This window comes from Pinus tabuliformis, chromosome J, assembly GCF_031772625.1.
Source record: "Pinus tabuliformis cultivar Carrire ecotype Pingquan chromosome J, CPIR1, whole genome shotgun sequence".
Classification (NCBI taxonomy): Eukaryota; Viridiplantae; Streptophyta; class Pinopsida; order Pinales; family Pinaceae; genus Pinus; species Pinus tabuliformis.
In genome coordinates, this window is record NC_142295.1 from 1,461,798,254 (window position 1) to 1,461,812,242 (window position 13,989).

At 35.5% G+C, this 13,989-nt stretch overlaps 1 protein-coding gene across 1 annotated transcript in view; it reads left to right on the plus strand.

Annotated features, from left to right (window-relative positions):
* LOC149232877 (Metal-dependent phosphohydrolase) overlaps nt 1-5,037 on the plus strand; it is a 136,262-nt gene extending 131,225 nt beyond the window's left edge. Inside the window, exon 7 of the mRNA XM_089376597.1 lies at nt 4,701-5,037. Coding sequence (XP_089232723.1) covers nt 4,701-4,787 — 87 coding nt within the window. The 3' untranslated portion in view covers nt 4,788-5,037. The remainder of the gene's footprint in view (nt 1-4,700) is intronic.
* Nucleotides 5,038-13,989: the final 8,952 nt, after the last annotated feature.

Sequence of the window (13,989 nt, forward strand, 5' to 3'; positions counted from 1 at the left end):
ATAGTCCTCCAATAGTGCAACATCCATCAAGAGTGCTTATATTTTCATCAATGACAATTATTGACCAACAATCTCCCCCTTTGTCATTGATGGAAATCTTCTTTCTTCCAACATTCTCTCCCCCTTTGACATCAATGGCAAATGGGGTGCCCAAGTACTCCCCCTATCAAGCTGCTTCTTGTCATGTTGCTCCCCCTGTCATGGTGCTTCTACCCTTGTCGATGTGTTCTCTTAATGTGATGCAAGAGCAATGACCCCCATCTTTTGGCGAAGATATTCAAATGCTTCTCGTGGTAGGGGTTTTGTAAAGATATCTGCAATTTGCTCCTTTGTATTGACGTATTCCAACTTGATATTTTGTTCAACAACTTGTTCATGAAGAAAGTGGTATTTAATTGGAATATGTTTGGTCTTTGAGTGCATTACTAGATTCTTTGAAAGACTGATGGCGCTGGTGTTGTCACAATAGATGATGATTGGTTGATTAGTCTCTATGTTGACATCTTTCAATGCTTCCTTCATCCATAATATTTGTGTACAACAATCTGCAGTAGCTATATATTCGACTTCAACTGTGGAGAGAGATATAGAAGATTGTTTTTTGCTGAGCCAAGATACTAGACAATCTCCCATGAAGAATGCATTTCTGCTGGTACTTTTTCGATCATCTACGCTTCCAGCCCAATCAGCATCGATGTAAGCTGTCACGGTAAGAGTTGTGCTTTTGGGATACCATAGACCAAAATCTGGAGTACCTTTCAAGTATCTGAGAATTCTCTTCACAACCAACAAATGGGATTGCTTAGGAGCTGATTGAAATCTTGCCACCATTCTTACTACTTGCACTTCACAACCAACAAATGGGATTGCTTAGGAGCTGATTGAAATCTTGCCACCATTCTTACTACTTGCATAATATCGGGTCTTGAAGCAGTTAAGTATAGGAGAGCTCCAATTATTGACCCATAAAGAGTTGCATCTACGGAAGAGGATTCATCATCTCTTCTTAATTTGCAATCTATAGTCATCGGTGTGCTCATAGGAGCGCATTCTTCAATCCCATATTTCTTAAGCATGTCTTTAAGATATTTTGCTTGGGATATGAACATTCCTGCTTTAGTTTGAGTCAATGTTGCGAAAATCGCGATCGGGATTAAATTGACGAGGGTCGGAAATCGGAAAAAAATCGTAAAAATCGGTAAAAATTGGCAAAAAAAAGGCAAAAAATCGGCAAAAAAAAAACAGAACTACAAAAAAATACAAAAATCAAGATTTTTTCCCAAAAAATTGCAATTTTTTCAAAATGAAAAAATCACTGATTTATTTGACCGATTTAATCGTTTAAGCAAAAAAATCGCGATTTTCGCAACATTGGTTTGAGTTACTTGAAGTCCAGGGAAGTAAGATAGATCACCAATCATAGACATTTCAAATTCCTTCGACATGTTTTGAGCAAATTCATGACTTACTTCATCATTGTTTCTGGTAAAAATTAGATCATCAACATATACAAGGGTAATTAGTAATTTATCCTTGTCTATTTTCATGTAGAGATTACTTCCTGCCATCTCTTTTTGAAGCCTTCTTGTTGTATATAATGATCCAATCTTGCATACCAAGCTGTAGGAGCTTGTTTCAATCCATACAATGCCTTTTTTAACTTACATATGAAGTCTTTTCCTTCAGCTAGATCAAACCCTTCCGATTGCTCCATGTAGACTTCTTCCTTTAGGTCACCATTCAGGAATGCTGATTTCACGTCCATTTGATAGACTTTGAATCCTTTTGAACAAGCAATCCAAAAACATCCTTATAGCTTCCAATTGAGCTACTGGGGCAAAATTTTCTTGAAAGTCAATTCCCTCAATTTGTGAGTATCCTTCACAGGCAAGCCTTGCCTTATGTTTGATAATCTGTCCATCTTCATTCATTTTGTTTTTGAAGACCAACTTGGTTCCAATAATATTTCTATATTTTGGATGAGGTACAAGTTCCCATGCTTCATTTTTTTCGATTTGAAACATTTCTTCTTCCATAACATTTACCCAATGAGGATCCTTACCAGCTTGAGCAAATTTTTATGGTTCTATCATGGATAATAAGGCAACATTATATTTTCTTGGTGTATTTGTCATCCTTCTTTGGGTCTGTATTCATCTGTATTCCCAATAATCTGTTCTTCCAGATGGTGTTTTTGAACAAATTTTACTTTTGATGGAGTCTAAGATGGTTCCTTTTGATTTTCTTGACCCTTTTCTTCCTTTGTTGTATCTTCTTCAAAATATTCAAGAATAGAATCTTCTTCAGAGACTTCAATTTCCTTTTCTGGGAGTGCCTTGTCAATCGTCACATCAATGCTTTCTACTATCTTTCGTAGCTGATTGTTGTAGCATTTGTATGCTTTGCTCTTTGTAGAATATCCAAGAAATATTCCTTCATCAACACGAGAATCTAACTTTCCTGGTGAGTCATCATTGATCTTCATAAAGCGTTTACTTCCAAAAATTCTGAAGTATTTTACCGGAGCAGGTCTTCCTTTCCATAATTCATACGGAGTTTCGTCATTATTTGGTCTTAGTTGAGCTCTATTCAGGGTATATACTGTTGTCCTGACTGCTTCTCTCCAAAATTTAGCCTGCAAATCAGCTGCTAGTAACATTGTTCTTGCCATTTCTTGTACATTTCTGTTTCTTCTTTCTACAACTCCATTTTGTTTAGGAGTTCTAGCAACAGAGAGCTCTCTCTTGATTCCATGCACTTTGTAGAAATCATCGAATTCCTTTGAAGTGAATTCTCCTCCTCTATCTGTTCTAAGACATTTAATATTTTATTCTTTTTCATTTTCTACAAGGGCTTTGAAATTCTTAAAACATTCAAATGCTTCGGATTTGAATTTTATAAAGAATACCCACATCATTCTAGTATAGTCATCCACAAATAGAGCAAAGTAGCTTTCGCCTTGTAGAGATGGTCTTCTGGTTGGTCCACATAAATCTGCATGTATGATCTCCAAAGGTTTTGATGATAAGAACTCCTTAGTCTTGAAGCAAGTTCTAGTTTGCTTTCCATGTTGACACGAGCCACACACAACTTGATCTGGCTTTACAATTTTGGAAATGTCCCTTACTGCATTTGTTTTGCTGATATTAACCAAGTTATTTGTTTTGCTGATATTGACCAAGTTATCAAAGTTTAGATGTCCCAATCATTCGTGCCATAACCGGCTTTCATCTTCTCGGCTCATATAGCATTTATCTTCTTGAATTTTACTCAAAATGTATACATTATCAGGTGTTCTTACTCCTTTTCCCACAAGTTCTCCTAAAGAGGATTTCCTTATCTCACAGTGTTTAGTACTGAAGATAACATAATGCCCTTGGTCACAAATCTGGCTAACATTTAGAAGATTGTGTTTGAACCCTTCCACCAGCAATGCATGTTGGGCTTTTCCCTTTCCATTAACAAGAGAAACCGTTCCTTTCCCGGCAATTTTAGCAGACCCACTTCCAAAGGATACATTTCCATCCTTTTTATTTAACGAGATAAACTTCTTTTGGTCACCTGTCATGTGTCTTGAACATCCACTATCCACAAACCATTGATTTTCATCACTATGTGCACATAAAGCTAGACCACATTTATCAGTAGTGGGTTCCTTCTCCTTCAATTCTTCTTTTTTGAATGGACAATTTTGTGCATCATGGCCAAAATCATTACATTTTGAGCAAACTAGATCATACTTAGCCAAATGATCAAATGAATTGTAAGTCTTGATTTGTCCTTGTTCCCTTAGGCTACATAACTTGCTTTGATAATTGATCTTATATCTTGAAGCATTATCCTTATGAGCTTTGCAATGCTTACCTTGATGACCAAAGTTTTTACAATGGAAACAATAACCAAGAAAGATAGTTTGATACCTGTTAGGATAGCCTTGACATGATGTAGTATTCTTCCTTGGAGGTAACTTCCTTAATTCCTTGGGTTGTTAAAGGTGGACCTTCGCTCTTGGTGGGATGACTTCTCCTCTTTTGGATGATTGCAAAGGATGTCAGCATAACTACTTTGGATTTTTCATTTACATTCTCCTTTGTACTTGATGATTCTCCTTTGAAACCAATTCAGGACTTGTCATGTTGAGGTCTTTGAGTGTTAAGGATGTTATCAAGAGTTTGAGAGCTTTGCCAACTCTTTTTAACTTGATGGAGAGGCTTTTGGTATATGCAACTTTTGGTAATGCATGTATGCTATTTTTGATAAGCGTCACCAATCTTATAAGCTATCCATTTTTACATGAGTACTTGGTGTGTGATTTGTGTGTGAACATATGTATTTCTCGAATATTCTCCCAACTGATTCAAACCCCATATTATCATGTGAATAGGCACTATCATGCAGTTTGGAATGTGCAGCAACACATTTTGATTGCTTGGGCTCTAAATATCCATTTTCTATAAGATTCCCTCTTTAGAGTCAATCGTTGAGAGAATATGAAAAGGTGTCAAGTTGTCAAGTAATTAAAAGCGATTGTTTACAAAATTTTCCAGAGCTTTCTGTTATACCTGTCACTTCACTACTATGTAAATAACAACTTTGGGTTGAAACGTTGTCTGGAATAAAAATGGGGGCATTGTTGTTGCTATTCGTGGTGTGAAAGAGGTTTATGCAAGATACTTATCTCTCTCTTTGTTTTGAAATAGGCTGGCAGAAGACGGGCAGAGAGGAGGCACAAATTTATGCAAGACTTTCTAACCGAGTTTTATGAAGAATGGGAGGGCAACTTGTGATTCAAAGTTTCCATTCTTGTGTTTATTGTGGTTAAAATGTTGATAGCTTGTCGAAAATACTCCATTTTTAGCAATTGTTTTAATTCAGGCTTTTTATAAAAGCGGTAACTTATTTAATATGCTTATTATACCGAGGAGTTAGATGGTATTGGTGCTAGGATTCATTCATTTGAAATTTCGGATTTTTCTTTTGCAACGAGGGTAATCAATATAAAAATATTTTGTTTCAGAGAGATTTTTAAAGAATCAATCTGACTATTTATAGGAAAAATGACTTTGGATGATCACAATTTTTTCTCTGGTCTTTTCTATATTGCTTGATTTTTATTCAAAGTACAATAACTGATTCATGATGATGATATCTCTCAATTGAAAGACGCGTAGTGAATTACTTTGGGTACTAGATTAATAAGATAGGTTATCCTTGGATGTTATAAAAAAATATTTTGAATATATTCAACTATTAATTTTAATATACTTTTCTGGCTGAAAGCCTGTCCATGCACTTTAATAAATGATTTAGCGTTAATTATATATAATTTCAGTCATAAAGAAAGATAATTACACTCTGGATTCCTGAAAAAAAATCACATGAGCAAAAGACTATTACAGATAAGCATTCCATGATTCCTGAAGAGGAATGACATGACCAAGAGGGTCATATAAGACATACAACTCCTCAAAATCCTCAGAACAGTCCGAAATATTACATCAGAAATTTATCCACCAGGGCATCCATAAATAATTCCTATCCTCTATCAAAATTGTCTAAAGTATCCATAATCTGTCCCAATGTCTGTAATACATAAACCTGAAATGCATCTGTATAGAGCATAACATAACCAGCATTTAAAAGCTGAAGATACGTATGACATACTGCCCAAGCAGCCAACCATAAGGCAAACTTAAAACTGAATCGTGAAAGTACTTAGAGAACTGATCCTCTATAATCTCCTGAACATGCCACACATTCGGATCCATCGATAATCCTGATTAAAGTTGATACAGTTGTTTATTTATCTAATAAATATTAAATTATTGTCAATAAACTAGTAAATATTTTTGACATTATCTAGGATGTTGATCTTTTAACTACACACATTAACTAGACATGAACACATAGCCTAACAAGATCAAATTACGAGGGAGGAGGGTAAACAAGTGCATATACCCAAGAAATTAACTTATTGCATTCAAATCAGCCATGAAAACAGACCCAAGCACAAGTAAACTCCCCGGTGATCATCAACTTGGGGTTAAAAGGTGAATAGTGAAATCTTAGGGATTTCCATATGTCATATGATTTAACCTTATTCATTATTTTTCCTGGAGTAATATGAGAGATTCTAAGAAAAAAGATGCAAAAATCACCGGAAACATTAACTTTACTTGAAGAAAATAATAACCATCAAGAACAAGCACCCAACGAGCTTCACCAAAAGAGAACAACAAGAAGTGAGTCAATTTGGGCAAAAGAAGCATGCAACAAATTTGATGCATGTCTATTTTTAGATGATAGAGTTCTCAAATTACCTTCACCCTGAGTGGGCCTAATGGTCAAGCACATGTTTTACCTTCTCTGAGATCAATGGTTGAAATCCAGAAAGAGGTAGGTTATGCACACCTGCATAGACTTTAATGGTCAAATAGCTATGTAGAAGGGGTTCCTTGTCCCACAAACAAGGGGATCTCATACACCAATTTGTGTATGGCTTGACTATGACCTTCAAATTACATTATTATTATCATTATTATTATTATTGAAGTGTCTTAGGGTAATGAAGGAAAAATACTTTATAGAACGGATGAAAGAAGAAGGGCAGCCCAACCCAAGTAGTGCCAACAATGGAATAGAGGAATAGTCAATAAAGTCTCCATATCAATGTTCAAGAAACTTTCGATGGATGCTTAAGGAGGAGCTAATAATATGCGAGATTATGAAAGCAAACAAATTTTAAAATGATAGAAAATAAAACCTTAACTTCTACTTTTAGAAGCACACAGATAGCATAAAATTAAGCCATCAAGGACAAACACATAAAAAAATTCACTAAAAGATAACAAGGACGGAGTGCACCATGCAAAATAAGAATGAATGTAATATATTTGATGCATGCTACCTCATTCTAGAATGGTGGAGTCTCCGCATTGTCTTCAATTAGTCAAATATAGGGAGGTATGGTAGGGTGGACAAGGAAAATAATTTTCATGAAATCGATGAAAGAGCAAGGTATCCTTTAAGTTGGCTACTTTTGAAGGCAAGGGGTCTTCCTTGCATAAAGACTACACCAATGCCATGGCTTGAGGCATCACACTCCACAATGAAGGTTTTTGTAAAGTTATGAGTTATTATGATGGGAGTTATACGTATAGTGTCTTTAAGTATTTCCAAAGTTATGGTTGTTTTTTTAGTCTAATGCTTCATTTTTCAATAATTTTGTTAGAGGTGTTTCTATTTGACTATAATTCTTGACCAATTTGCGGTAATATCCTATCAATCCTCTGAGTTTATTCAACATATTCGGGATTGGCCATTCCTTCATAGTCTTGATGTTGTTAAGATCCATTTTGACACCCTCATGGGATTTAATATGACACATATTCCACTTCTTGAACCCCAAAGGAACAATCGGAAAGGCTTTGCATATAGTTATTGCTCTTCCAATAGTAGACCCTATCAATGTGTTGTACATACCTTTCCCAAGATTTGTTGTAGATTATTATGTAATAAAAAAATAACACAAAATTTCCAAGGGTGGGTTTGAAAATAGAGTTCATTAAGCTTTGAATTGTTGAAGGTGCAATTGTAAATCCATGTAGCATAACCAAAAATTCATAATGAAATTCATTTGTTCTAAAGACTATTTTGGGAATGTCTTCTTACCTCATTATAATTTGAGGATATCCTGAATGGGGATCCAACTTATTAAAAGAAAATGCTCCATGCAATTCGTCTAATAATTCATTAATGACATGAATAGGAAACTTATATTGGTTGTCATTTTGTTGAGCTATCTATAATCTGGGCACATATGCCATGAACCATTTTTTTATAAACACCACCATTGGTAAAGAGAAAGCATTGGCTAGGTTGAGTGATGTCAGCATCTAACATTCCTTGAACCATACACTCAATCTCACTCTTTTATGCATATGGATACATGTAAGGCCTAATTTGAGGTGATATACTTCTATGTTGCAAATGAATAGCATGTCATGATCTAGAATAGGAGGAAGACCTTTAGGCATCTCTACAAATACCTTGGAATGATAGTTGATAACTTTTCGAAGTTCCACTGGAGTAGAGGATATAAATGTTTGAACAACTAGTGAACACAATTGTGCAATTACTCCTTGGTGTTTTTTTAAATCAATTTTGTCATGCTAGTAGAACTTATCACTTTACTAGGTTCCCTTAGATACCTCTAAGCTCAATTTCCTTTCCTTTGGAGGAAAATCTTATGAAAAGATCTTGAAAAGATGAGCCACTATTTGTTGAAGAGTGTAACTAGGTTCAGTGTTCATAATTGTATAATGTGATTTATTTGTCAAAAGAAATTTTATAATGGCTTATTAAAGCACGGGTTTCATGCTTGGGTTGCCATGTGTATAGGCCAAAGCCTCCATTGTAGGCTTCTAGGTTTTATATTGAGTCAATAGAGTCATTGTCAATTTTATTATACCCTTCTTGGGCTTTTGTATTATGTAAAAATAATTATTTATGAGTCAAATAGGTCATTTGACACCTCCACACCAAGTCGGCCATATGATGATGATGAAGTCAGCCTACATTAGAGCAATTCAACCCATAAAAGAGGCTATATATAGACAGGCAACTCAATCCATTTTTTCACTCACTCAACAAGTTCGATACACAAAAAAGAGAGGTAGAAAAAGGTGAAAAATTCCAAGAGAATGAAGAAGACAAAATCGAAGTTTTGGGCTATCTTTCTCTCACACATGCGAAGTTACTGGGCTATTGCTAGGGCTAAAATTCTGAATTCTTCTACAAGTTGAAATTTTGTTGCTAGGGTCAAAGTTTTGCTGCGGGAGAGGTCGAAATTCTGCTGCTGTGAAGTCGAAATTCTAGGTTGAAGTTGATACTGGGAGAACATAACTTCAAGAAGGAAGCGCTGACTCGGTGATTGGGGGAAGTCTGTGTCTAGGCCAAAATAGTCTTGGACTATCTCATTTTGTCTTTGAATCTATGGAAAGAAGAGTTATGATTGGGGTTGCCCCTATAAGGGTTTTTCCCTAGTTGTCCACCTATACCTTATGTCTCTTGTTCTTGTGATCTTCATATACACATAAATTGATAATTGCTTGATGAAACATAATATAATAATCAAGTAAAAGAAACCAATATAATTCACAAGTAATTATCAAAGAAGAGGAATCAAACCCTAATTACTACTGGTATTGATTTCTCAACATGGTATCAGAGCTAAGGTCAAAAAGGGTTGGAGATCACTTTGTTGGCTTGAAAAGGAACGCTGCTACCTCTATGACAAGTTACTTGAAGACGGGGTTCAATACCATAAGAGTTGTAGGAATCTAGATTGGAAGGATCTTCTACAACCTATCTAATAAGGCCAAAAGCGAAGGATTCTTGGTTGCACTTACAAGTACTCTTGATGATGCCAATGCATAGATCTTCGATTGTGGAGCATCAAGACATATAACAAGAGAAAGCGGACAACTTCATACTCTATCAAAGGAACAATCGTCTCATACAGTGGGGCTAGGAGTAAATAACAATTATGCAGTCAAGGGCCTTGGATCTACATCTTTGAAGCTAGAGAATGAAGCAAAACTACACCTCAACAATATACTCCATGTTTCAAGTTTGAAAAAGAATTTACTTTCAATTTCTGGTTTAGAAGATAAAGGAGATAGGGTTGCTTTTGTACATGGTAAAGTCTTGGTTTGTGGAAAGGATTCAAGCATTGAAAAGGCAAAAGTTATTGGAGTTCAGGAAGGAAGATTATATATAATTATAACACCATCTCCTCAAGCTCTAGTTCACATGGAAATCAATCCCATCAAACTATGGCATAGAAAATATGGGCATATACACTAGAAGATCATTCCCTCTCTCAATGAAATGGTAAATGACATCCCTAACATCAGAGAAAATCACGAGGGAGTATGTAAGGGATGTGCCTTGGGAAAGAATACAAGGAAGCCTTTCACAAGCAGTGACACAAGGTCTAGAAAAATATTAGACCTCATTCATTCCGATGTGTGTGGGCCTATGTCTAACATATCACTTGGAGGCCATCTTTATTACGTGACCTTCATTGATGATCACTCTAGAAAGACATGGCTCTACCTTCTCAAGACAAAGGATGAAGTATTTGAAAAATTTAAGAAGTTTAAATCTAAAGTAGAGACCTTAATCGAAAGAAAGATAAAGACCTTGAGATCTGACAATGGTGGGGAATACACTTCAAAATAATTATTTCATATTGTAAAGAAACAAATATGAAAAGGGAGCTCATTGTTCCCTACAATCCTGCACAAAATGGAGTTGCAGAAAGGAAAAATAGAACAATTGAAGAATGCATGCAAACTATGATATTTGATCAAGACCTTCCAAAGTTTTTGTGGGGTGAAGCAACTATGACAACAATATATATACAAAATAGAAGTCCTCATAGAATTCTTGAGCATATGACACCTGAAGAAGCATTGACAAGGAAGAAGCCAGGATTGCATTGTCTTCAAATCTTTGGGTGTCCCACATACATCCATGTTCCGAAGGATAAGTGAAAGAAACTAGATTCTACAAGCATCAACGGGATCTTCATTGGCTACAATCTTTCTTCAAAGGCATATGGAATCTACATTAAGGAAGGAAGCATTAGGGGATTTTTGAGGTCTAAAATGGGCCTCCTAAGAAAAATGTACAACCAAAATAAACTTTATAAGAACCAATAGGATTCAAGATGATGACGTCAACCATGGGGGATGATTCACCATTTTTGGAGTAAAAAAGTAAAAAGATTAAAAAATAATAAAACTACTTTTTCAGCTCGTATTTTCAACTTATCTCCCTAAGGTTTTACTCAAATTTTGAGTGAGTACTCGTTGGATACAAAATTTAATTCCTCATCCAAAGAGTGCCCATGTTGCATACTTTCGATGGACCTTGCTACACGAAAAATGAGAAAAACATGAAAAAGCGTGATTGAGAAATACATGAAAAAGCGTGATTGCAATCACGTTTTTCATGTTTTTCTCATTTTTCGTGTAGTAGGGTCCATCAAAATTATGCAACATAGGTACTTCTTGGATGAGGAATCAATTTATGCATCCAACGAGTGTTTTCACTCGAAATTTGAGTAAACCCATAGGGAGATAAGTTGAAAATACGAGTTGAAAAAATAGTTTTTTCTTTTTTTCCCTCTAAAATTTGATGATGTCATCTATTCTTATTTTATTATTTCCACTATTATTTTATAATTTCCTTAGGAGGCCCATTTTAGACCTCAAAACTCCCATAATGACAAATTGAAGTAAGTAGGGATGTTATATTCGATGAGAATCATGCCTACAAGAGATCCAATGATATTCCAATTGATTCCGATCACAAAGATTCACCATTATTGAAGAAGAAAAATATCATTATGAGTCAATTCCTAACCAAGAAGAAGAAGATGAAGGACCAAGTGAACTGATTCAGCCTATGATCATACCCGAAACAAGGAAGAGGCCAAATTGGTTGAAAGCTACTCTTGAAGATGTCGAAGGACATGGAGCTACTAAAGGAACTTTTAGAGAAAACAAAAGACCAACAAGATATTTAGGATATGCAACATTCATGACAAAATTGATACAAGCTGAACCAACTACTTTTCAAGAAGTTGCTCATCAAGAAGAATGTAAGAAGACAATGCAAGAAGAATGTCAATCCATCATGAAGAATGGAGTCTGGGAAATCATTCCTAGGCCAAGGGACAAATCAATTGTCACTTAAAAATGGATTTATAGAATCAAACATGCGATTGATGCAAGTATAGATAAATAAAAACCTAGATTCGTTGCAAGGGGTTTCTCTCTAAAGGAAGGTATAGACTATGAAGAAACCTTTGCACCTATTGCTAGGTATACTACTATAAGATCTTTGGTTTCGCTAGCTTCTGCAATGGGATGGAATATTCATTAAATAGACGTAAAAACAACTTTTTTGAATGGGACCATTGATGAAGAAGTATACATTGAACAACCAGAAGGCTTTGAAATAAATAATAAGGACACACATGTTTGCAGACTCAAGAAATCCCTATATGATTTAAATCAAGCTCCTAGGGCTTGGTATGCAATAATGGATGCATATCTCTTAAGAATTGGGTTTGTCAAAAGTTCTACAGATCCAAATCTCTACATTAAGGTAGTAAACAATGAACCAATCATTATACTACTTTATGTAGATGATTTTCTTATTATAGGCGTGGAGCAAAGAATACAAGAATGCAAGAAGATGTTGGCAGTTGTATTTGAAATGAAAGATCTGGGACTTATGCACTATTACTTGGGTTTGGACGTTTAGCAGAAACCTGGAGAAAGATCTTTGGTTCAAGTTAAATACATAATCAATATTTTACAGAAATTTGGTATGATGTATTCCAAGCCTATTACTACTACCATGATCACTATCTCAAGAAGTTGAGAATCTCTGACTCTAGTCTCGTCAATCCTACTAGCTATCGTAAGTTGGTGGGGTCTCTAATGTATCTGGCACATACAATACCTGGTATATGTTTTGATGTAAATATTCTTAGTCAATTTCAGTTAGAGCCTCGTCATGACCATTGGATAAATGCTAAGCATATTATTAGATATCTTTGTGGCATTATACATCACCGCGTAAAATATGATGGAAATAAAGTTAAGTTGATAGGTTTCATAGATTTAGATTAGGGTGGCAATGAGACTGATGGCAGAAGCACTATCGATGGATTTAGTTTGGAGCTGTGGATGAGTAGAAAACAAGATCCTTTTGCATTAAGTAGTGCCAAAGTTGAATATGTTGTTGCATGTGAAGTAGGAAAGAAAGTTGTTTGGTTAAGAAAACTCTTGTCAGATTTGTTTGGAAAGTCTTTGGATCCTACTATAATAAATTGTGATAATCAAAGCAACGTCAAGATGTCTGAAGACCTTGTATTCCATGCAAGAACGAAGCATATCAACAAGAAGTACCACTATATTAGAAGTTTGGTACAAGATGGGGTCATAAAGCTACAATATATTCCAATGTTCTGACAAAGTCTCTTCTAAATCAAAAGTTTGAGTATTTTAGAAGCATGTTTGGTTTGGTTGACATTGCAGGTTTGGTTGATAAAGAGAGATGAAGCATCTAATGGTGGATGCTTGGGAGGACATCCGGTCGACCTATGTGTGTTTGATGTCTTGATCCCAAAGAGGGAGGGTGGCGTTTCTCTTGGAGCTCTGACCTTGGATACACAACTAGATCTTTGGGTTGATGGTTAGTTAGTAAGCCTGATGGTACCTAGAATGGCTGAAAATGTTAGTCCATCTTAGTCCCACCCGGATAGATAACCCTAGTCAGGTATCTAGTCCGTAGCACTGAGTGTGCGTGAACTCTTCATAGTTCATGTGTTTTTGAGATCTTCCATATATATATATATATATACCTCCCTCGTTAAGAGGGAGTATTGAAGAATGTAACTAGGTTTAGTCTTCATAATTGTATAATGTAATTTATTTGTCAAAATAAATTTTATAATGACTTATTAAATCATGAGTTTCATGCTTGGGTCATCATGTTTATAGGTCAAAGCCTCCATTGTAGGCTTCTAGGCTTTATATTGAGTCAATAGAATCCTTGTCAATTTTATTAGACCCTTGGGTTTCGTATCATGTAAAAATAATTATTTTTGAGTCAAATAGGTCATTTGACACCTCCACACCATGTTGGCCCTATGATGATGAAGTCCACCTACATTAGGGAAATTCAACCCATAGAAGAGGCTATATATAGATAGGAAGTTTGATCCATTTGCTCACTCACTCAACAAGTTCGATACACAAGAAAGAGAGGCAGAAAAAGGTGCGAAATTCCAAGAGAATGAAGAAGATTGAAGAAGACAAAATCAAAGTTTTGGGCTATCTTTCTCTCACACGTGCGAAGTTACTGAGCTATTGCTAGGGCTAAAAGTCTGAATTCTACTGTAGGTTG